Source organism: Balaenoptera acutorostrata, chromosome 1, assembly GCF_949987535.1.
Source record: "Balaenoptera acutorostrata chromosome 1, mBalAcu1.1, whole genome shotgun sequence".
NCBI lineage: Eukaryota > Metazoa > Chordata > Mammalia > Artiodactyla > Balaenopteridae > Balaenoptera > Balaenoptera acutorostrata.
Genome location: NC_080064.1, coordinates 179,988,979 through 180,014,786, shown reverse-complemented (window position 1 = coordinate 180,014,786; position 25,808 = coordinate 179,988,979). Strand labels below are relative to the sequence as shown.

Genomic DNA, 25,808 nt, shown 5'->3' with positions numbered 1-25,808 from the left:
GAGGGCACAAAGTGGCTTGCTTACTTACTTACTTCCTAGTAGATAAAATGGCTTTATGGACTCATACATAACAAAATAAACGGAAATTCAAAAATAGTAAAAATGAAACGGCTGACGATACCAATTAAAACACAATTGTCTATTTCTAGTTTATTTTATGGACAGAATTTTTATCTACAGAAAATGGCCAGTCTCTTTGGGCACATACATTAATGGTGACTATTATGTCTCCAAGATAACAAAGATATTGAAACTTATGGTGGGCTAAATTTAAATAATTTAAAAGATTATGAAAATAGGTATAAAAATTCAAAGAAATTTTGACTTTACAGAAAAGCATGTACTATTTAAGAGCCATATAACCAAGAATTTTACAATCTGCTAAAAAGACAGTGAAAATTTTTCTATTGCAATGTAAGATGCTGCATTCTTTCCTTAGAAGAAATTGTTTCTTTTGTGTCTTATAGTTTAGTTCTGGATTTACGAACAATCTTTATGAATTAGATAACACATCTTAATTGAACTCTTCTTGCAGGGAGCTGTCTAAATCATTTAAGAGTTAAACTTTGTTTGCTCTTTTTAGGACCATTAGGGCTCCTTTATCCAAACCCAGAAGAAAATGGGGAAAGTCAGCACCAACACTGGTATTTTCATTGATTTTAAGGCTTTTTGTTCCCATGATTTTAACATTTGAACATCTCTAAAACTGGAAATCGATGGTGTGACTTTCACTGGCAGCATTTTTACTTCTTAGTGAAACAGAAAATGATAGTGCACCTTATAATCAATGGCATCTTGAATTTGATGAAAACCAATATCCTCTTCTAAAGACATAATAGCATCAGAGTGTAAACTATGGGTAGTAAAGATTAAAAATTATTGATTATTTGTGCACTTTTCATGCCAAAGTCTGGAAATGATGTAGCTGCCTATATAGATTATATTTAGGTCTCTTTTCTCTGTTCAGAAGTGTTCCAAGTTAGTGAAAAGCAGCTTATGTTGACTCCCTATTGGGTCCTGCCTTCTATGAGGGAAATGCCCCCTGCAAACTTTATGGTATCTTTACCCTCAGTGAGAATGGAAACAACGTAGAATCACAAGATTTTAGTATGCTGGCCCAAATAGCTGCCCATCTAGTGAGAAATCTGGTTTCTCAGCTAGATGCAACTAAATTCTCTACCCCAGTGTTGAATCTCTCTCTTAACTGGCCGAGACATATTGCTGAATCAGTGCACAAAGCCTGCAGTTCAACTGGCAACATGTAAAGAGAGTTGATGTTCTAGTCCTCGCCTTTATCTTACTAAGCAATCTACCCAACAATGCACTCCCATTTCTACAGTGACCGTTTTTTTTTTCCCTTTAAATCTAGTTCAGAAGGCCTTTTTAATTTAGAAGACATATTTAATTCTCTAAGTAGATTAAGTTAAATAAGACAAACATCACCAGAGGTTAGCTATTTCTTGCCCAAAATTACCTTTTGCCACCTGATTTCGACAAGCACGAAGAGACTGAAAAAGGCTAAATCCATCAATAGTCACGATGGCAGCTGGATATAAGATACTCAACTCTTCATTCTATTAAAGGAATAAGAAAGAAGAAAATAATAAATTTTCATTATTGCCAAATAAGCATATCTACTTTTCTATTATAGCTGAATGTCATGATTAATGTAAAATAAAAAAATACTATAACTAAACAACTGTCAAACACCCAACACACAAAACAATATGAGGCAGAGGAATAGTAAAAATAGACAATTTCAGAATGCCTTTTGGCCAAGGACTTAACATTCTTCTCAACTATGAGCCTTTGTACATGGTGAATAATGTTTTCAGGATCGATGGTGGGAGTAACCAAAAAAATGTACAAGTTTCATAAAAATGAAATATAGTCACTGTATGGATAAAAACAACACATAAAAGTAAAAAGAAGAGAAAAAGGAAACTCACCTGAAATGTATACATACTGATATACATATATCAGTACATAGTGTCACATATAATCTCACACTTTTGTATGCGACTATACCATATAACATATTTCTGGTATTCTAAAACTATTCTATAACACGTTTTTCATTACTCAATAATACGTCAATGATATTCTTCCATTTCAATAAGCGAGCAAATCACTTTTTGTTGTGGAGATGCTGTATTTCATTGTATGAACCAAAATTCAGTTAACCGGTTCTTACTGATGGACATTTAGTTTGGCCTCCTGCTTCTGCCTCTGCTCTCCACCACCCATGCTCCACAGCCAGCGTGATCTTCCTGAGACTCAGCAGACTGAAGCGCTCTCCTGATTAAAGCTCTCCAATGGCTCCCTTCTGCACTTAGAATAAACCTGAACTCTAACCATGCTACAAGATGCAGCCCCTGCCTCTAACCTCATCTCACCTCTCTCCCCGGCTCCTTGAACACGAAGGCCATTATCACCTCAGTACTTTCCGCGTGCCTGGACCTTCACCTCCCAGGTCTTTGCCTGCCTAATTCTTCTGACCGTTCAGGTCTCGGCTCAAATGCAGCTGCTCTGAGAGGCTAGTCCTGAGCCTCCGTCTCAAACATCACCTCCATTCCCTTGTCTCAGTACATTCTCATCAACACGATTACTTCCCTCACGGCACCTATCAGAGGCTGGAATCATCTTGGAATCCCTAGTTATTCATCGCTGGTTTCCCTGCACCATCCCCAAATTGCAGGCCCCACGAAAGCAGAAACTTTGCATGTCTGGCTCACCAACGGATTCTCAGTGGTTAGAACTGGGCTGGGCACATAATAGGCAGTAAATAAATATTTGTGAATGAATTAAATATTTTCATTATTATAAACATCACTGCAATAAACATTCTTCTGTATATATCTTTTCACATCACTTTGATGTAACTTCCTTCAAGGGGGTCTGTTGGGTCATACGGTGTTCATGATTTTCATTTGTGTTATTAAACTGTCTCAAGAAAGTACCTATCAATTTTTACTTCTATCAACAATACATGACAGTGCCTGTTTTTCCATATTGTCACCAACTTTTGTTAATCTTCATCTTTGCCAATCTGAAAGGTGAAAAATTATCCAAATGTAGTTGCTTATAGTCCTTAGATTATTAATAAGGTTCAAAATTTTATCATATGCTTTAGACCAATTATATTTCTTCTTTTGAGAATTGCCTTGCCCCTTTTTCTACTGGACTGCTGGGGTGTTTCCATTTTTAAAAGACATTTGTGGGCCACAAAGGGTGGGAAGCAGGGAACGAGGGAGCTGGGGTGTGGGCTCACATAACAAGTTCACAAGGCTACGCTCACACAGTCCACTGAGCGTGGCAGCGGGGAGAGAGCCCCTGACTCGGAGGAACTAATCACCAGCTCGTCAGTTATCTCCAAAACGAGACTGCCTTCCTGAAGAAGACACTCATACAAACACCAGTGGTCCAACAGCTGCAGAAAGTATGCTACATGACAGAGATCTTTAGGCAGAAACCACAGAAGAAGTTCCTTTGACATTCCAGAAAAACATTTGGAATCTTCTCCTGCAATGATCAGCCATCACACCTACTACACTCACTGCCCCCAGAAGTGAATTACAGGAAATCTGCTCCTGTGATCTTTAACAGATCTAGGAGTACACTGAAGAAGCAGCAAATAGATATTTTTGATATATAAACTGATGTATCAGATCCAGAGATGCTGTGTAGAATACAGGGTAATGACAAAGGCTTCTCTCTGCATGTTTAACAAGAGTTATTTTTCAACTAAAGGATTTCCTTGACTCACAAAAGCAAAGAGCAAACAAATATTTAAATGTGAGTTATATTTTCCCGCCAGCTCTAAAAAAAGATTATTATAGACATAACCAACTTTAAAGTGTTTAAAGAACCTTCATCTTCCAGAGAATTTGTAAAAAAAAAAAAAAAAAAAAAAAAGGGAAATGGCTCTTGAGACATAGCCTCAATAAACAGCTTATCTTCTTGGATTTCCAACAGCTTCTTCCTTGTTTCCTTCAATAGTTCCATTTTCTCCCGTCTCCTTACGATGAACATGATAAGACTTAAGTCTTCAGGCTTCAGTTTTATTTTCCTATAACCTTTACGTGGAAGAATTCATTCATTATCTATGACTTCAACCATCGTCTTCAATCTAGTCTTTGTGTCTATATGGTAGCTCTGTATCACTACAGGCATGATGGTATTTTCATTTTATTTCCTATCATCACCTCAAACTCAACACATCCAAAACCAAATTTAATAACCTTTGTTTCCTGCCAAAGCAGTCCCCTCTTTCAACTTTGTCAATGGCATGCCTCAGGATGGAGATCTTGGAGCCAACTCATTTTTCTTTTTAAAGTTCGACATCTCAATACGATAACCAATCCTGTCAAATGTTCCTCCAAATGATTTTTGTACTAGTCCTTTCTCTTCCCACAGCCATTGCAGTCCTGGCTCCCAGCACTGTACATCTATTACAGATAACTTAAAAAACCAGATAACTAGCCTCCGTGATTCCAGGCTCTCACAAGTCCAATTCATCCTGAAGAAAGAGTCCTTCAAGATCCCTTTGATTACATCACTTCCTTCTCATAAATCTTTAGTAGCTTCTAAATCTCCTGAATCAATTCCGATTTTCACTTGGCTTTCAAATTTATGAAGAATTTGGCCACTCCGCCTATTCAACAATTTCTCATTAGTTTCTAACATAGGTTTCTTTGTTGTCTCATACATAGTCCTATGTTTGAATCTTCCTTCATTTTTTCTCCTGACTACCTAAAATACTTTCCCTTCTTTTCTCACTTAATTAAGTTCTATACCCATTTTCAAGGCTTAATTCAAACTTCACCCCCTCAATGAAATTTTCCTTTCTTGTCCTAGTCCTAATTGAGCTCCCCCTTCTCTAAACGTGCACAGAAGTTATTCTGTTCATAAAAACTAGCAAATAATACGGTATTGTTTAATATTACTGACTAACTCATTCACAAGTATTAATAGGCATCAGTCTAGCCTCTCTCACTAGTTACGTTTCTTCTACAGCTCCAGTCCATCTGTCACACAATTTAAGTCCACATGGGCAAATTTGAAGATTTGTTTACTTCAAATCTTCTGGAAGCAGGATAGCACAAAGAAAGAAGGCATATTATATAGTTTTGACAAGGTACCAAACAAGATGTGCTGAACAAGAGCGTATCAGTCTATGTGGCTCTACAATTACTTTTTGACTGTGAGACAATCAAAATCTCACACAGCGCCAGCAAGAAGTGAAAACTGTGGAGAGCCTTAGACACTCAACAGTATTATTTTCTCTATCAAAATCTTCAATGAATATAAAATATTTTCCACAATAAATAAAAACTTAATAACCCCGTTTCTGAGGAATAGGTTAGTGCAACGTGGTAGCACTATTAATAATACAGCTAGAACTTTTTTCTTTGACTCTCTATATAATTTTGACACCTAAGTTCAAATAAAAAAGATATAAAGTTACATAATACCATTTTGTACCTTAAGTCACTATTAAATTCTAAAACTGAGAAAACTTTTTGTCTTCTGACTTAAGTGTCTTATTTCATTATAGAGCAAAGCATACAACATTTCTTTAAGTAAGTAAAAGCAAGACTGGTATTCTTTACTCAGCTATGAGTAGCTTACATTTATATTTAGAATATGACAGCACAGCTAACTGTGCCACAAGAAGACACTTAAAGTTTCCACCCAATGAAAGAGGGAAGAAACGACTGTAAAGTAAAGCCACTATTGCTCTGGACACAATCTCTTATGCTACCTGCTCCGTTACGCCGGGATGTCGTGGGATTTCATAGGTCCTGCACTTGAGCTGTAGCACTGGGTCCTCATTCAGGAGCTGTGAGAGCAAGAGCACGCCACTCTAGGAGGAAGCACAGAGATAAGCCCTGCTTGTTTTCTCACCAATATACTGGAACAGGTACGGCCAGAGAGCATCATTCCCCCAGCAGGCCTTCCATAGATGCCTGGTAGTCTGTTTGCAGAATATGGCTTCTCCTCTCTATAGCTCCTACCAGAACTTTCTACCACCACTGCTCCCCCTGTTCCAGCCTCCACCCCATAAAGTATCAAATACACAGTCCCAAGGGGCAGGTGGTCATGAATCACAAGTGAGTATGAGGGGGATGGGTTACCAAGCTGGTATCCCTGAACCGCACAGCACTCAACTCACCTCTGTGTAGAAGCGTACATAACCCGAAGTAAAGCCCACCACAATGCAGGTCCAGTCTGGACGTCCAGTGGAACTCCTGTTACAAACAAAAGTGACGATCTTAAGGGCTCATAATCAAAGCAAAGAAAACAAATGACTCATTCATCCTTACCTCTTCTGGCTTGCTAGTGGGATACACAGAGCGCTGGTTACGCATTCCCTAAAAACAAAAACAAAAGCATATGCTTACTTAATGAATTGATCAATTATTTTGAAAGCTCTATAATGGGATGTTAAAGGGCAATAAGCGGAAGACAGCTCTGTGGATCAGTTGTATCCAATGCCTACATAAAAAAACAGTAAAACTCCCCCCATAGGTAGGGTCATAAAATCCATTCACATAAAAGGTAATGTCACATTCACTTGTAGTTAATAAAAAGCAGTGTTTTTCATTCTGTATTGTCATGAGAAGCACAAAAGTAAAGAAAGCACACCTTTACTGTACATGACTGATTATACACAAAACTGAGAAAACATCAAATGATCACCAAGCAGTCATTTCCTACTGTTCCCCTCTCCTCCGCATCAGCTAAGAACTTGGGCAGAGGGTGGGAGGAACGGGCAATCACATTACAGGCAAACTGCATTTCTGCTGAGTACATTAATCTAGAGACTTAATGTATTTCAATTGGCTGGCTTCTTCTTTTAGATTTTGCAGAAATTGCTCCTGATAACCTATTTCAACGCACCTGCTAGGCTGGATGGTCCCTAAAAGATTTTTTTTTTCTGACACATAGACGTGAAAAATTTGTCTCGCACTCAGAGACAAGCCTCAAAATTAAAATAACTCCTACTGACTTTTATTTAACCTGTAAAACCTCAGGACCATTACCAGCTTATTCAACGAAATAGAAACCCTCTTCCACATACATCAAACCAGATAATCACCAAACAAAATTAACCTTTTTGTTTGTTTGTTGTCTCTAAAGTAATTGAACCGTTATGTTTGCTTTGCGTTTCGGAAATTAAATGTCTTCAAAATGCGTAGACTGACTTAAGGAGAAATATTATTTATTTTGATAAAAGTAGAAAACAATTCATTGAGTATCTACAGAGTGTCAGCCACGTACTATGGATTTCTACTTGGTTGTCTTTATCTGAATTCAAAGTCTGACGAATCTTATTCATTCCGACCAGGTAACTTTCAGTCGTAAAAATTTAACTGAAAACAGGTTTTGGCTGCAGGTTCCAGGCTAGCAGCTCCCTCGTGGAACCACGCTAGAGATCTGGTTTTAAAACTCTTACGGGGGCTTCCCTGGTGGTGCAGTGGTTAAGAATCCTCCTGCCAATGCAGGGGACACAGGTTCGAGCCCTGGTCTGGGAAGATCCCACATGCCGCGGAGCAACTAGGCCCGTGTGCCACAACTACTGAGCCTGCGCTCTAGAGCCCGAGAGCCACAGCTACTGAGCCCACGTGCCACAACTACTGAAGCCCGCACACCCAGAGCCCATGCTCCACAACAAGAGAAGCCATCGCAATGAGTAGCCCCCGCTCACCGCAACTAGAGAAAGCCCACACGCATCAATAAAGACCCAACGCACCCAAAAATAAATAAATTAAATAAATTAAAAATAAAAAAAAAAACCTCTTACTGGATCAGTAGGAAACCTCAATTTACTAGCTTGCACTTCTGAAGTATTTATGAGTTTTAAGAATTAATGTAGCACTGTCCCCTTTAAGTACAAGCCCAATGCTGGCAAAGCAGAGAAGACAAGGGCTGCCCTTGACTTTTCAGCTGAATAAAATTAATGAAGAGTTGAGGAAAAGACAAAATGTAGACAGGATGTTATGGGATTCTCTCTGAATTCCCCTTTAAATTCTCTCCAAACAGGAGGTCTTTTTTTTTTTTTTTTAAAGTAATCACATGGTTAATAAAATTAAAATTTACTGGCCAAATCATGCTCTACAACTTCTAAAGCTGCAAAGAATATACATTTACTAAACATTCCAAACAATGAAACTTCTTAATAGATTCACATACAAGTCAAACAATTTCACATATACATTTAACACACAGAGAGACAAAAAAAATTAACTGGTACCTACCCTTCTTCGACACTTAAAGAACCACTCCAACCAACAGCAAACTGCATTTCTTCCTTCCCTTTATCACTATGTTTCCATTTTGCTGAAAAAAAATTAAGTTATCACACAAAATAACTTCTTTTGCTATAGTATACTAAAACAGAGAATTTATAAAGTTCACTCTTTCCCTTTAGAATGATGAGTACAGAATTTAATAGTTCTATATTAATTGATTTGGGTCTTTTTATAGGTAAATATAAGATAATGTTTAAAACCTTTTATAAGATTTTTATAAAACTCTCTCTTTAGTCTCTTTCCTCCAATTCAATCCATGTGATAAAGTTATTAATTCTTATGTACCACCCCACCTTCCTTATTTATAAAACTACTTTTTATCTTTAGTTGGCAGAGAAATTTTTTCTATTAGATTTATGCTACTGGAGGGCAAATCTGCTTTATAAGACCATTCCATATCCATTTAATATAAGATCTTATTTTGATCAGTGAGGTTTTCTACATTCTGTATATACCCAAACTTTAAATTTAATCTTCAACAGAAATTATAAGATGAAAACTTATGCCCCAAACAGGAAACTACAGCACTGTGAGTTTTCAAATTAGAGTTGAAAGTCACTTGACTCACATTATTACTAAGAAGCAGTCAGTGCCCTTTTTAGCTCTGACTGCCCCTTGCAAGAATTGGGCAATGCCCAGTACTGCCTCTGAAATGCCATAGAGAGACAGCTACAGTATCTGCAGCCAAGAAAGAAAAAGAGAGGAAAGAAACAGAAAAGAAAGGAAAAAGAAAGGGGAAAAGAGAGAGAGAGAGAAATAAAAAGAAAGAGAATAAAAAGTGTTATATAACATATCAAACTATGGAATGCCACCATATAATGCATACGAGAGAAGTAAAACTTTTTCTTTCTACCTAACCCATTTTCTATTCTATGCATTAAAATAAATGAAAATAACAGAGTACTTACGCACTAGAAATACAGCTTTTTGCTCCCGAGCTATAACCATAAGATCATTGGTTGGAGATAAGGATAAAACACAATCTTGAAGCCAGGAAGTTTTTTGTGTTTTGTACGTATTTCCTTCTTCTTCCTGTGAATAAAACTACAATTACTTCCATGGAAAAATATCGAGAATAGTTCAACTCAGCATGTTCACCTTGAGAAGCAAGGGAGAGGAAAAAAGGAAAAAGAAACCTTCCCAATTCTTTTATAGTCTCAGTAATATTCCTTATCAAAACATGTCAAAGATGACCAATAAACAAAATATCCACTATAAGCAGATCTCAGTTTTGAATATTAATTGAAAATTTTAAAAATAAAACAGATAGCAAGACATTAAAAGAACCTCCCATAGGGATTATTCTAGGAATAATTCGGTACTAGGAAATTTAGTAAATAACCCTATTCGAGACAGATAGCTAGGGTATCTGCAGCTAGACAGCAAAGAAAACATTATCTGATGATTACAACCTGTAAAGTATGATAATTTGGACACATCTTTTTATGTAACCTGAAAGGTGTTTTCTTTTTTTAATTGAAAATGTATTCACTATGTAGGTAAATTCCCATGGTTAAAAATTCACAGATCTAAAAAGGTCTTCTTTGCAAAGTCTCTCTGATATTCCTGTATTCCAGCCCTCCCTTTGTTCACTCCGGAGACAGCGGTGTGACCGGTTCTCGTACGTTATTTCCAGAGACACCACTCACATGGGCAAATACATTTAACTACCCCTTTTCCCCTTTTTCTGACACAAATGGTAGCATACTACATGCATACTTCTATATTTTACTTTCTTCTCTCAGCATATACCTCAGACTTCATTCTACATGAAGTTTCATAATTTTTTAAATGGCTGCATAGCATTCCATTGTATAGACACACCATAATTTAGTCAACCAGCGCCCTATTGATGGACATTTGTGTTGTTTACACTCTTTTGCTGCTACAAACTATGCTACAACGAATAACTTTATACATTTGTCAGTTTATGTGGGAGTGTGTCAGTAAGGTAAGTTTCTAGAAGTAAAACTGTTGGGTCAAAGGGAATGTGTATTAGTAAATTTGCTAGATATCCCCAAAGTGTGCTCCACAGAAGTTGTGTTAATTTATAATCTGACCCAGCAAGTTTTGAAAGTGCTTGCTTCCTCAGGGACTCTTCAAATGATGCTTCAACTCTGACTGATCTTCGTCCAACTAACAGGTAAAAAGTAATATCTCAGTCTATAGCGCTCCTCTTATGAGTGAGAATAGGCATTTTTTTCATATGCTTAAGAGCCTTTTCTATGAACAGCGTGTTCTTTCCTTTGCAGGTCTCCTGCTGGATTGCTGTTCTTGTCCTAGTTGATTTGTATATACTCTTTACATACAAGGAAAATTGGTCCTTTGAACATAAGAGTTGTAAATAGTTTTTCCCAGTTCATGTCATAGCTTATTTTTCTTCATGCAGAAGTTTTTTACATAGCTAAATTATCAACTAACTTACTCTCTTACGGCTTCTAGGTTTTATGTCATGCGGACTCCTACCTCACGCAGCCCTACCCGATAGCTTTTGGATTGAATTAATCAAGATGGGGGCGGGGAAGAGGGGGGAAGAGATGCAGCCTGCTTTCATTAAAAAAAAAAAAACATATTTATGTTTTTTAAAGCTTTCAGTAAGCATGTATTACTAGCATAATGAAATTTTAAAGATTTTAAAAACAGAAAATCATCCTAATCAGAAATATTATGGTAGTATTTCTAGGAAAGATAAATTATTTCTTGCTGTGATACTATCAAAGAAATGTTTAAAATATAAATAAAACATGGGTTATAGGACATCTTCAGGAAAATCTCCAAGTAGGTCTGAAGCCTCTGGGATAGTCATGTGATTATTTTTCCTTCTCAATGGAACACTGAGGAATCGAATAGATTTGGAACTTGTTTCTTCTGCAAGGTATGCTAAAGAGGCTGCACCCACTCCCGAAAGATAACGAGAAGAGTAATACTGGCAAAAACCCAGTTTTGTTTTAGTAAAGCTCCATTTTTTAGGAATTTTGCTATCCAGTTTGCTGTTTTGTTTTGATTTGTTTTTTCAGTTTGCTGTTTTGAATGTGTGTTTTTCTACATATAAACTAGGGAGAAAATGATCCCCTAAAGATGAAAGTTATAAGGTAGAAGTGAGTTGTAATTCATTTCTCCCTGGACCCACAGTTTCTGTCAGAGTATACAGTCTCTGTTTAGCCAGCACTCACCCAGGACTCCTCACGGTGCCTCGGCTGTAAGCTGAGGGCATCACGACCCTATGGTTCCCTCCCCAGTAACTGAGACCCAATTATACCAACTCTGAGGTTCAGGATTTTTCAAATGATTGGAGTCTCCCCTTCAGTAAGGAGGCTAGAAGCAGGGCAAGTCATACAGGGATATAATTTAGGTATTGTGTTTGATAAGAAATTAGGAGCGTCTAAAACTCTTTGATTGGTCTCTTATCCTAAAATTTCCATCTCATTGCAATAAAAAAGAAATCCAAACAATGCTCCAGAAAAGGGATAATGCAGCTCTCGTTTTGGCAAGTTCCACAAAAAATAACTTAAAAAAATAACTGAACATCTATACAAATGGGTTCTTCCTTTTATCACACTTCCAAAATTATGTACAAACAGTAAACTCTAAAAAGTCTGTAAAAGTTACTTTTCAACAAAGAACACTATTTCTATGTTTCTATCCTGTTTTCAAAATAATGCCACTAATAAGGATGAGATCTGTATTTTTATGTTTGCTCAAAAGACAAAGAGTTTAAGAAATTCAAAGATGGAAGGCATTTAAAGACTAACTGGCCCAAACCTCATTTCGTAATAAAGATACAAGAGTCTTAGGGCAGTTAGGAGATGTGCTCCGGGCCACACAATCAGTGTCAGAGCCCAAAGGAGGGCCCCGCTCATCTTGGTGGGTACCTGCGACAGCTCTTTGAGAAGCCTGGCTCCCCTTGGGATCTGACTCTAGTCTCAGTCAATGAAAAGTCTTTCTCAAAAAGAACTTCCCTGTTACTTATCACTATATACCAGGCTAATCTTTCTGTGGTTCTGTGAACCGACTTAGAGCCATGAAGAACCGTACTTGAACATGGGAGCCAGCATATTCTTGAGGCATTCCTTTAGGAATACTCTTCCCTCTCTTTTCTGTCTGTCCATCTCAAGTTCCAGCTCCTATCACAATGCCATCCTCCTCTGACTTCTACCGTCTTTCGAACTTATTGCAATGAAAACTCTTACTATTCTCTGTTTATGCTGGGATTGCGTTTCTCCCATGCTAGACTAGAAGCCTTCTACGCTTTCTATGACTCAACTCCACATGCAGCACAGCCCTAATGGCAAAAATGAGCAAATAATAGCGTTCCAATTTCTCCTTACTTGTAGTCACAAAGATACTTGAATAAACTAATATTTATTCTTGCACATGAAACTGTACGACAATGAGCAATTGATTCAAAGTTAGTATCCTAAGTAACGTATCCTTAAGTAACAGCATCTTTAGTTATGTTTTTCCTTAAGTAATATTACGATTTAACATTTCAAGATTCTGGCTGACATATCCATAGCAGGTACAAGTTATATATAAAAAGGGACAGAGTACTACTCCCTTAGTTGCGCCTAGAACTCAATGTCAAATTATGATCGTGCTTTGTCTGCCACCAACCCAGCAAATGGACTACAAGTGATCCCAGAGCAAACATGAATTTTGCCACGTAAGTACTAACCAAGATAAAAGCACAAGAAACCGGTATCACTTACAGAGAAGCAAATTCAGAGACACTACCCCACAATGAGTAGTTACATCCCTAACCCTGCTGAGCCATCTCATAAATGTACGTTTTTAGTAACATGAAACCAGAAGAAGCATCTTCACATGGATCAGCATTCCGGTTTCATCTCTTGATGATGGGGGGGAAAGAGGGTGAAAACCAATATCTTCTGTCATTCTTCACTGCATTTCCTTTTCTACGTCCTCTCTAACTCTCCATCTTTCCTTGTCACTGTGGGGCTAAAAGCAGACCCTCCTAGTCTGTCGTGGCAAAGCTGGACGCGTACAAGCAGGAGTTCCATACACCGAAAACAGGTTAGGAAACCCTCACGTGATTCTATTATACAGGCATACCTCAGAGATATTATGGGTTTGGCTCCAGACCTCCACAATAAAGCAAATATCACGACAAAGTGAGTCACATGAATTTTTTGATTTCCCAGCGCATATAAAAGTTATGTTTACACTATCCTGTGGTCTACTAAGTGTGTAATAAGAGCATTACGCCTTAAAAAATGTACATACTGTAATTTTAAAATACTTTATTGATAAAAAATGCCAACCATCATCTCAGCCTTCAGCAAGTCATAATCTTTTTGCTGGTGGAGGGTTTGAAACAGTTCAAGAATTGCCAAAATGTGACACAGAGACATGAAGCGGGCAAACGTTGTTGGAAAACGGCACCGATAATTTGTTTGAGGCAAGGTTACCACGAACCTTCAATTTGCAAAAAAAAAAAAAATGCTATATCTGCAAAGTGCAATGAAGTGGGGCATAGCTTGTAGTAGATTATGCTATGCTATATTATTATATCATATCATCATTAGGATTTGACGTGTCATAAAATTCTAGAGCTAAAGCTTTAGTCTTGCTGCTTGGGAATGATGCTAGCTTTTGTCACGAAATGCAAGGGTGCGTGCTCTGAATACGAGATCGAGAGCTCTTCGGATCCACAGCCACAGTGGGGTGGGCGTGGGACGACCACCAGCTCCCGGTCGCATGTAATTCCAAAGGCACAACATTCAGCGTATCAGGTTCAATAAGATAAAAAGCCGCTAACGACACAACTGAAAACAAGTGATATCCTTAAAATTATACACAGTGGTAGATTTTTGTTATTTCTCCATGGGTTTAGCTATTTTGCCCCAAGCAGTGTAAATGTTATCAGAAAAGCATAAAGCAAATTTAAAAATTGACAACAACTGGGAGTGGAGGTGGGAGAAGAAGTCTTACATAAATCAAATTTCTTTCAATAAGTCCTCAAAAAAGAAAAAAAAAATCCCTTGGTACATCTGGGTGATACATCAACAATCAACACGCTATATACAAAGGCAAAGAAAGAATAAAAGGATGGGAAAGTACATGTCCTAAATTGTTCTATAATGTCTGCTACGTTGTAACCAAGCAATTTGGTAGAAATCAGGCCACAGTCACTTGAAATCTCCTCTCACGGTAAGGAAATCCTTTGGCATCATCCTAAGCAGAGGACAGTGGGCCCGTCAAGAAGTGTTTGCCCCAGATGTGTGTTTGCGTTTGGCCACCTAACTCAACAGGAATGAGACAGGAATGACGACAGTGATTTGGATGATGTACACAGTAACATCTGCCAAACACTTACTAAGTGCCAGACACTGTGTTAAATGCTTTACACGTAAGTCTTACTTAATTCTCACTGTCACGCTATAGAGAAGGTTCTATGCCTACCCTCATTTTGAGATGGAGAAAGAGAGACTGATCAAGGTAACTTCCCCACATCACACAGGCGGAGCAGGGATTTGGACACAGGCATCTGGACACAGGCACTGGGGTTCAATCGCCTGGGCAACCTCTGTGCTGCTTCCACACTGCACTGCCCTGGGGAGCTGGGCCCTATAAGGAAACCTGCCACAGCACCTTCAACTCTGCTCTGCTGCTGTGCGTTCAGAATGAAGGGGGTGACGAGAGGCTCTACTCCGCTTCTAGACTAAAAGACAAGACGAGTGCCCCTCAATGATTAAAAAAGTAAACGGAGGAAAGAGGGCTGTAAAGGCCTAGGAAGAATGTGCCAGGAAGTCTCAGCACACATTCGTTGGCCAGTAAGATGCAAGCTCATCACTGTTTTCTACCATAAGGGCATCTGCCTACCAATGAGATTTTTCTGAAAACCTCCCACACAATAATGGGGCCCACAGCCATGAACAATACTCCCCTGAAGATAATGATCCTAAAATAATGCCATCCTCTGACAAGGTAGTTAATTTCCGCAGCGAGGCATGATATTAACAAAAACAAAAACAGCATCACCAGGGACTACCATGGCTTTCCACAAAAGCCAGCAGGTACCCAGTTACTAAAGGTAACATTAAACACATCCATTAGCCATAAAACACAGATCCTGTTTCGGGGCGGGAAGAGAGAATGTATCATTTTATTTTAGTGTGGACTAAACTTCAAAGGATTTTTCTTTGCCTTGAGACTAGTAACATTTTTTCTCAATCTGCACAAATACATATGTTCCCATATCTCTTCCCTCTTGCCTCTCCCTCCCTCCCACCCTCCCTCCCCTGATTCACTTTGTTATACAGCAGAAACTAATGCACCATTGTAAAGCAATTATACTCCAATGAAGATGTTAAAAAAAAAAAAATCTGCACAAATAACGGAAGCCACGGATGTGGGTTATGAAAAGGAGTCTTTTCTAAACACTAGGGCTGCAACAAATATATATTTTAAAAATTTATTTCTTTTGATTTTAAGCCCACAAATTTGTCAAACGATTAGTCTTTCACAACGCAGCAGATGGTAAAACTTCAGTAATTTAATCAGTCTTTCAATTATAACTGGCCACCATAGGGGCTGGTAAATTATCACTCTGTAAACACAGTGGCACATGTTCTCTGGTGCATGAGCTACTGTGACGACTAGAGAACCACTGAAGTAGCCCACAGTAATTTTTCAAAGCTTTCAATTTTAGTTAGTAAGTCCGTCATTTGCAATTTTTACTGTCACTGTCATCGTGCTGACTTTCACAGGCATGTACACCTAACAGGGGTGCCAGCAAAATCCAGTATAAATAAGGGTCTGTCAGCATATTCACTGTAATTCTCAGTAGGTTACCTGCCTAAATCAAAGAAATAAACTAGTCAGCTACACTTGCTAAACAAAGAGACCTAAGTGCTTCAGCAATTTTGAAACACAAAAAAGTAAATAACGCCATGTAAGTTTTCCTTTTTTCTAGTCTGTTAGCATATATAATACCCAATGCTTCTCAAACGTTTTTTTAGGTAGCAAGACTTTTTATTCCCGAACAAAATTTTATACAATATCTTAATATATGATACAGATAAAAGCAGAAACGAGGACGCTACCTAGCACCTTTGCAGAGCCCTAGAGCTTTCTCTAACATGGCATGAAAAGTACTGGTCCCGGCCATTTTCCAGATCGGGGACTAAAATTCTCAAATGAAAGATCTTAAGGTCTTGTCAAAATTAAAATGAGGCAAGGCAAGAGCTCTAAATCTGGTTACAAATTTGATTACAGATAACCCAAAGAAAAAAAAAATTACAAACACAATTAGTCACAAAAACCTCCGACTTCAATCTCAATTTTTAAAATTACTGTTCTTCTTAACCTTAGAGGAAGTTAATGATAATTCAGTAACTCTTACAGTTTTATTTCAACTGTCAATTCAAGTAGGATTAATTCTATTATTTATTTTTTAATTATATATATAGTGTGACCCCATTTTTAGAGAATTTTCTGTGTGGCCCATTCATCCAACCACTCAACCAAATATGCCTACATTTATAACCTCTTAAAGTTAATAATGATGATTATCCTTAGGTGTTAGAAAGTTGATTATCTTACTCTTTTTATTTTTCTATAATACCTGAATTTTCGGTAATAAACGTGTCATTTTTACAAAACAAATTCATTACTCACAAAAAAAATTCATTTCACAAATAATTACAATAAAACACCAAAACTAAAAAGCATATTTCTTTATTTTTGAAACAACTGTTTAATATTAAATACTAAATCTATGTGCTCCCTAGGCACCATGGGATATAAGAAAGTACCAAACAATTCCTGCTCAAAAACTTTACTGTCTAGTTGGACAAATAAGACTAATAAACAAGAATCAATTAGCACCCAATATAAATCAAAATAGAGCTAATAGTTAAATTAAATGCTATGGACCTTAAATTGCTATTAGTGTCCACACACACACACACGATAACAGTACACATTCCTAAAAAATATTTGAGTGAAAAGCTTGAAAAGATGACAAACCTCACTCATAAATTTAAAAGTACAAATTAAAACACTGAAATGGCATTTCACACCATTCTGATTTTGCAAAGATTAAAGTTTGATAATCTACTAGGGGCAAACAATTTCAAAAAGTACCTGAGAAAAGCAGGTCTCTGTAAGAAAACACATCCATCTCTCATAGTTTTGAGTTTCCCAATATTGATAAAAATATGGGTACAGAGAAATATTTCATTTTTTACAAAATAAATAGAGAACAATGGTAAAAAGCAATTACCTCGGAGATGTTTTCATTTCTGTGACACAGAGAGTAGAAGGAGGCACTCTCACATACTGTGTTTGGAATACACACTGGGGCAGGCTTTTGGAAGCACCCTTCAACAATTTTTATTAAAATTTGAAATACGTACACTTTTTAACCTTAGCAATTCCACTTTTAGTTATTTATTCTAAAGGAAAAATAAGAATGGCTAACATTTATTGAGCACATACTATGTATGTTCCAGGTACTATTCTAAGCACGTCTCATTTCATCCTCTTAATAAACCTATGATTTTAATCCTATAACTAATAATTCTATTAGTCTCACTTTAGGAATGACGTAACTGGACTGAGAGAAGTTAGGTAACTTGCCCAAGGTTTAACAGTCACTGAGTGGCAGAGTTAGGATAGAAATTCAGGCAGTCTGACTTTCATTCATGACACTACACACATGTGTAACCAAAGATGCATAGTAGATATAAAGATGATTACAGCATCGCCTGTGACAGAAAACAGAAAAGAAAAAGAACAAACAAAAACAAAATGTCCCTCAACAGGGGTGTGGCTAAATAAATCATCGTATATCTATACAATGAAACAGTTAGTATTCCTTTACAAGAACTAGATGATTTATATATGCAGACACAGAAAAACCTCCGTATTACATTAAATGGAAAAGGCAAGAGGTAGAACAATAAGTAAAAATGAAGTCTACATGGACTTCCAGGTAAAGAGAGAATTAAACAGATCAATTTTCCTCTCACTTTCCCCAGCACTCTCAACCCCACTAAAAACAACAGTAGAAGAGTTTGTTTCAAGTACAGACAAAAAGAAGGAGAGGAGAAAAGCCACTAAAATTTGAGAGCTAGAAAGCAGATGGACAGGTGGTAACTGATTTGACAGTCCCTGGAAAACTAACTCCCACTAAAGTGGTGGCGAGGAAAGCTGAGAAGCAACCCCAGCTGCACTGCAAGATTGCCAGTAGGCTCAGGAATTGATGCCAGCTCCCCCTGGGAGTGAGGGCAAAGATGCGGCTAAAGTCAGGAGGCTTGGTTTAAAGTAGGTCCCCAGATCCCTTCCCCCACCCCACACAGTCAGCCACTGTCCCTCCCTCGCGGGCAGAAGACCAGAGGCCCATCACCAAGCCAAAACCAACTCACAGAGCCACCCTGCAGGAATGCCTGAGGAGTCCAGACTTGAACTAAAATTAACAACTATCAACAAGAGCAAGGAAAAGAGGTGCCTGACTACACAGTGAGACTAAAAACTGGTCACTCTTACATAGTTAGGCATAAACAGTGCCACCAAGGCTGAGCCCGGATACTGGCTGGTCTGTGGCCAAAGGCCGGGGAACAGCTTACACCCACCTTTGCTGGCTGGCAAACAATCCTTTAACTGCATTTTCACACTAGCAAACCACCCCACCGGTATCTACTAAAACCAAACTCATGGCCATAAAGATTAAGATCAAAGGGGTTTTTTTCCCCCCTCTTCTATTTTTTTTCATTTATTAAATAACTTTATTTTTTTTTTAATTGAGGTAGAGCTGATTTACAAGATCAAAAGTTCTGAGGCCCCCAAAAGAGGCCAAGAAATTTTAGAGAACAAAAAGGGGTAAAGGCAGGAAGCCACGGGCGAGACCAAGATTTCTGAACTCCAGCACGACTAACATTTTGGGTGGACAATCCTTTGTTTGAAGCGTTGTCCTGTGCATTGTAAGACGTTTCACAGCATTCCTCCCTGGCCTCTACCCACTTAGATGTACCTTCCCCCAAGTTGTGACAGACAAAAATGTCTCCAGACATTGCCAAACGCCCCCTAAGGGGCAAAGTCACCCCCAGTTGAGAAGCACTAGGCTAAACCCAGCTTGTGTTAATGTGGAGAGGAAAGTCACTGGCAGAATGAGTGTTTCTAACAGTCCAAGGTCCAAAGTCCTGATGAGAGCCCAGCTGAGGAAAGAGACCCTCTGCGGCCACCGTCCCCGCACAGGAGGAGGGTCTCGGGCGTATCCTTGGCATAATGTGGGTGCTCTCCTTCTGCCTCTGGCCAATCCACTGCTTATGTCTCTTGCGTGGTAGATAGCACCACAGTCTAAGGACACTAAAATAAGGCAAAATATTTTCCAGCATTACCCCAGATCATGAATGCTCTAAGAGTCTCTAATCAGGTCATGCTGTCTCCTATTTCTCAGCCTATAAACAAACATTTCTCTGGGGCCTCTGTCTGACCAGCATGCTTTGTTCATTCCCTGTTAATCTGCTAAATCATTAGTGCCTCCGTAAACTGCATTATATCACCTTCTGTAAAACAGATGGAACACATTCCTAAGGTGTCTCTTAAGTGGAAAATTTCCATGCTGTCTACCTTAACTGAGGACCTTAACCCAGGAACTTCTGTGCTTCCTGTTCCAGAAACCGCTGTCAAGCAAATCCTTGATTCTATACTTCCAACCCTTTGGTCTTAATACACCAATGAAGGAAAGCTCATTATAGCTGCCTTGCCAGTTAAAATTAAATTAAACCCTATCAAGCTTCTTCCCAAACCGCCTAGATTCCCATTACAGCATGAGGCTGAGCAAAATACCACTTCTTTCCCAAAGCAAAAAAATTATAACCCCAACTAAAAGCCCTTACAACACTGTAAAAACTACTATTTACTATTTGTTATAGGATCATTAATAGGTAGATGTTGTAGCACAACTACCTTCTTTTCCCATTTCCCCTAGCCAGGTCCCATTTGTCATGATGTCAGCTTAAAATATAGTACAGAGGAAGATCTTTGTTTTGCCTTTTCTTCCATCTTGAAAGCCTATTCTGTTTGCCTTTCAATCCTTTCGTGTATTTACTCACGGCCAAGGAGGAATTCCTTAACCTTATTCATTGCACTTGTACACACAGAAGTTACGCCTGACGTGGATCCATTATTTTGGGCATTGTTATGGACTGAATTGTATCCTGCACCCAAAATTCACATGCTGAAACCCTAACCCCCCAATGTGACTGTATCTGAAGATGGGGCCTTTAAGGAGGTTCATTAGGGTTAAAAGAGGTCATACGGGCACAGCCCTCTGATAGACTGGTATCCTTCTAAGAAGAGGAAGGGACACCAGAACGGGCTCTCTGTCTTCACGCACAGGGGAAAGGCCAGGTGAGGACACGGCAAGAATGCGGCCATCTGCAAGCCAGGAAGAGGAGTCTCACCAGAAACCAGCCCTGCTGGCACCTTGATCCTGGGTGTCCAGCTTCCAGGACGGTGAGAAAATAAATTTCTGTTGTTTAAGCCACCCAGTCTGTGGTATTCTGTTATGGCAGCCAAGCAGACTAACACAGGTATGAAATATCTATAGGAGAAGGACGTTTGTCCTTTTCTATAAGAGAGGCCATCCTTAAAGTTCCAAAGCCTACCAGTGTCACAGACGCTTGCTTTCTTGGACGTGGCTGGCTACTGCTGATAACAGATGCTAGAATATGCTTTCTTCCCTAAGCCCTCATTATAGCTGACACCCCAGAATCGAAATGAAAGAGGCTTTCTCCTTCCTTAGAAAAGCCTTATCCAGACCCCCGGTACTAAATCTCTATGATTACAAAAGCCCTATACTCTCTTCTGCCGTAAAAATAAGAAACTACTCTCAAAGAGCTGACAGACTTCTGGAGATAAAAAGCACCCTGAAGTTTTTACAGTTGTTCGCTGGACTCAGTAGCAGCGAGTTGGCCTTCAGGTCGGCATTCGGTGGCAGTGGCTACTGCACTTTCCTCTTAGGTACCCTTCTCTGTGGTTCACCGACACACCACTGCAGCCCGCCTAAACAGACCAGAACACAACATGTCTCTAATGCCAGCCTAACGAAGAGTGAAAGCCTACTTTCTTCTGCTGGTCACAGTAACCACCACCCAATGGCAATTGATGGAGGAGCCTATCATTGTTTTGACAGTTACAGCACCCTGACACAACCGTAAAGTGACCTTAAGACAGTCCACTTTTCCCAGTCCTGGTCTCTCTCGTCTCTAACGTGGACAAGGCCTGCCAGGTGGGCTCTGAGGGAAAGCAGGTTTTGAGTCTGCTGTCTGTGCATGACAGGCGAGAGTCGAAGTTCCCTCTCCATGCCGACTAGGTGGCTACACCTATTAACCTTGACTAGAGCATGTACTTCTGCGTTTCACACATCCGCCAAAAGTTAACTCTGATTCTTGCCATGCCTCTGGAGCTGGCTGTGCCTTTGGACTTGTTCATCACCATAGCTGGTAGTAGAAATAACAGAAATCTTTTGCCTCAGCTTAGTAAAATTTCTAATAGTCCTGGTATAAAACATGTTTCTCAGCAAAACTTCATAATGATCCTATACATAATGATCCTATACATGGAAAGTTCTGGATGATGCTGCAGTGTAAGGCAGAGGTCATATCCTTTTCCCTGGCCACAGTGCCATTTATGTTCTCACCCACCAAATAGGCTCCCTTGGCAAAGATGCTGTCTTGTTTTGAGGACAGGATTCAAATTCAAAGAAGCTCTCTTAAGCACTGCAGGATGACTTTAACATCTATAATTTCTAAACCTCAATGTCCTGGCCCACTTTTGTTGTCTGCCAAATACCCTCACCATGTACAAAAGACTGTGACAGGGTAAAGAGTTCAAACAGTTAGGAATGATTGCTACACCCAAAATTGTTGTCAACGAGGCCTAACAATACTGTTTCACTCGCCACATTTGCCAAATCCACAGTGTGAGCAAACCTATCAAGACAAAGAGAACAACAAGCCTCTCTCATCCCTGAGGGCCACTTGTAAATATTCAAATTTTATCCAAATGAAAAAATACTCCACATGTAAGTAATTTCATGTGTTTTCAGAATGAGTAGAAGCATACTTCAGCTTTTAACTGAAACAGTTAAGATATGTCATCCCGAGATTTAGGATCTCCTTGCCAATAAAGAGAAGACAACATACTTTACAGGTCAGATTTAAAGGAGGCCTGATAACACTTACACATTCTAACTAGGCTATCATTGCCCACGTCACCCAGAATCAGCTGCAACAGTGGAACATCAAAATGAAATACTGTAAAATAAACCAACCCATGACCTTTATGAGGATGAGAGGCTACCTATTCCACAAAGCAGCCAAGGTGAGCTTTAAAAACCAGAAATCAGATAGTGCAGTTTCTGATCATATGTAGACTAAACTTCAAATTCACAAAGCTCTACACCAGGCCTGCCTGATTCTCCGACCCCAGCTTGCAGCAGCAATCATTTTCTCCTGTGTTGGGTTATACGCCATGAGAGACTGTGAGCTTAGGGAAGGCACACTGTTAGTTGAGTCAAAAAGCAGCTCTGCGGCACGCTATCAGTAAACCCACCCCCTTAATATTTTCAGGGGAGATGTAGCAGACATTTGTAAGGAAAACTAGCCTCACACACAAATCCCCAACTGCGTCATTCACAAGTAAAAATCCATTCCAGATAGAACCAACTATGTACCAATGGACTGTTTAAGATGAGGGCCTCTGGGCTTGTAAATAAGCACCATAACTCGGCACCAGCACTATTTTATATATTTAATAACAACTGTCCCAGCGGAAGCTCCTCTGAAATGACGAAGGCACGTGTAACGTCTGTGAGGTTTATTCCAGAAAACCTCCAACTTACTTGGGAGTTCGTCCTATTACTCACAATAGTCACTTAGCTATATGATTCCAGAAAACAAATACTAAAAGTAACTGCGAGGTTGCTGCCACTTACACTATCCCCTTCTGAGAAATTCTCAAAGCACATGCCCTCCTGAGAGGTTTACTCACATGGAATCCCGCAGAGGCTCCAACCCTTTCAATACTTACCCCTCCCACCCAACACCCTCGGCACCTCCCCATTCCCGCCACAGCTCACTGACTGCTGACGGATGCCTGACCAGAGGGCGGCACTACCAGGTTGGCCGATGTCCCGTGCAGTGACCTGGTATAAATCTAAGTCCCCTGCTCCCAAATAGCCTACACTGGAAGGTGGTGAACAGGTTCAGTAAAATCCTCACATGAGCTCTGAGGGTGACACAAAAACAAGAAAGAATCTAAGACAACCACAAACAAAAGACAGAAGTAGAAGCTGTGAAAGCCTACATCACGAGTAAGCAGAAGCCAGTCAGTCTTAGTGAAAGCAGACACAGAGTATAAGCGGGTCTCCATATTGACACGGGACTAGAGCAGAAAGTGACAAGGTGTTTGTCTGCTGAGGTGATGGGACAACCAAGGTCCCTGAGCTGCATTACACCCTATTCAGTACATCCCAATCCTCCCTGAGGTCTTCTGAAATGGTCTCCTGTCCTTCATCTCCCCTTGGAGCTTTGCTGTAACTCTACAGGAACTCAGTACGCTCTGCTGCTCATGACGTGACGCTCTTTCATTTCTCCTCCAGATCTGTCTTCCCCAACTCAATAAACGACACACCGTCCACCCAGTAGCTCAAGCCAAGTATCTGGGAGGTGTGTTAAAAGACTTTTTATCATGGATATTTTCAAAGATTGACAAAAAGAATGGTACCTATTACTCAGCTTCAGGGAGTAGCAACGTCTTATTATGTTTAATCTACTCCACACCATACCCCAGATCAAAGAAGTCAGTTCTAGCTTCTTCTTTTCCCCCTCATCCCTCACAACCAGTTCATAGGAAAGCCTTACCATTATCTCTCAAACTTATCCTGAATCTACCAATTTCTCATTTTCACTAATACCACCTTAATGCAAGCCACCATCATTTCTCAACTGAACTACTCTAACAGCCTCGTAATTGGTCTCCCCTGCTTCCACTTTTGCTCCCTGCTTCAGTCTATTCCAAATAGCAGCCAAGATGAACTTTAACAATGAGAAATCAGATCGGTGTGGTTTCCTATTGCATTCAGAATAAACTCCAAATTTGCCAAGCCTTCCATCAGGCCTTCTTGCTTCTCTAACCCCATCTTGTAGCCATCTGCATCCTGCCAAGCCACACTGGCCTTCTCTGCATTGCTTCAAACTCCAAGCCCATCCTGCCATAGGGCGTTTCCATGAGCTGTTGCCCTGGCCTGAGATGCTCTTCACCAGACCTGCACCTTGCTGACTGCCTGTCATCTTTCAAACCTCAGCCTAAATGTCACACCCTCCAAAAAGCCTTCCCAGACCACTCAATCTACAGTAGTCACATGATCACTTGCTATCACATCACCATTTGAATTCTCTGTGTAACTAGTACCACCATTTGATACTTTTTATCTATCTTAAACAAATTTTTTTTAAAAAATCTCTCCCCATTAGAGTGTAAGCTGCTGGGCACAGGGATGCTAAGACCCATCCAGTATACAGGTTCATTCTCCTTTCTTAATAAAAAACCCTGACTTTGTTCAGGTGTCAACTCCTCCCCTGTGCAGCCGCAAGCCTCAGGAGAAGCTGACCCTTTTATCCTCCAGCTCAGGAAATGATGTGATTCATTGATGAAAATCTCATATATCTTGCTAGTGGCTAGTTCAGAAATGAGTTTTTGGCCCAATCTGAGCCAAGGAGATAAAAGGCAAGGAAAAGAGTCATGAAAAGCCCCGGCCTTTTTCTCCCTCTGGTCAGGAATAAAAACACATGTTGCCCCACCAAACCTGTGAGAGGAACAAGCTTTAGGATGAAGTCAACATGGTATATGCAGAGTAGACAGAAGGAAAGAACCTGAGTCCTTGATGACATAGTTGAATTGCCTGATCAACCTAACGGGGAGTACATACTATCTCTGACTTCCTTTTATGCGAGCTAATGCATGTCCTTGTTATTTAAGCCAGTTTAGGTTAGATTTTCTATTACTTACAGGTGAAAATACACTACCATATACAGGGACTTCGTCTACCTTCCTCATTGCTATACTCCCAGCAACTAGAATATGGTGGGCACTTCACAAATCTATGTTGAATAAATAAGTGCAAGAGTCTAAAAGAATAACTAATGAAGGGGAAAGAATCCTAAAACAACTATTCTCCATTTAGCCCACTTAGCTATAAAGTCATCAAATCCTTAAGAACAGGCATCTACTTAAGTACTATTAAGTAAGCACAAAAATGTTCTTGACAAAGATTTTAAAATGTTAACCTAACACTGAAATATGTCACCATCATTACAAAAGGAAAATGCCGTTATCAAAAAGCATGCACCTGTTTACAAAGACTTACAGGTTCTTGGGGCTCTGTTTCTTCCCATGCTCCCCAACCATCATCTTCCCAGTTTGATTTACCTATTTTGAAAAAGATGAAAAGTGCTTACATGA

At 39.4% G+C, this 25,808-nt stretch overlaps 1 protein-coding gene across 2 annotated transcripts in view; it reads right to left on the bottom strand.

Moving 5' to 3' along the window:
* RAB3GAP2 (RAB3 GTPase activating non-catalytic protein subunit 2) overlaps window positions 1–25,808 on the bottom strand; it is a 92,307-nt gene that overhangs the window by 47,703 nt on the left and 18,796 nt on the right. For both annotated transcript variants that reach the window (XM_007172066.3, XM_007172067.3), the window contains exons 2-8: window positions 25,714–25,775; window positions 9,224–9,347; window positions 8,262–8,343; window positions 6,327–6,374; window positions 6,176–6,251; window positions 5,765–5,866; window positions 1,475–1,574 (exon numbers count right to left, since the gene is read on the bottom strand). In XM_007172066.3, the coding sequence (XP_007172128.2) occupies window positions 1,475–1,574; window positions 5,765–5,866; window positions 6,176–6,251; window positions 6,327–6,374; window positions 8,262–8,343; window positions 9,224–9,347; window positions 25,714–25,775 (594 nt within the window). The remainder of the gene's footprint in view (window positions 1–1,474; window positions 1,575–5,764; window positions 5,867–6,175; window positions 6,252–6,326; window positions 6,375–8,261; window positions 8,344–9,223; window positions 9,348–25,713; window positions 25,776–25,808) is intronic.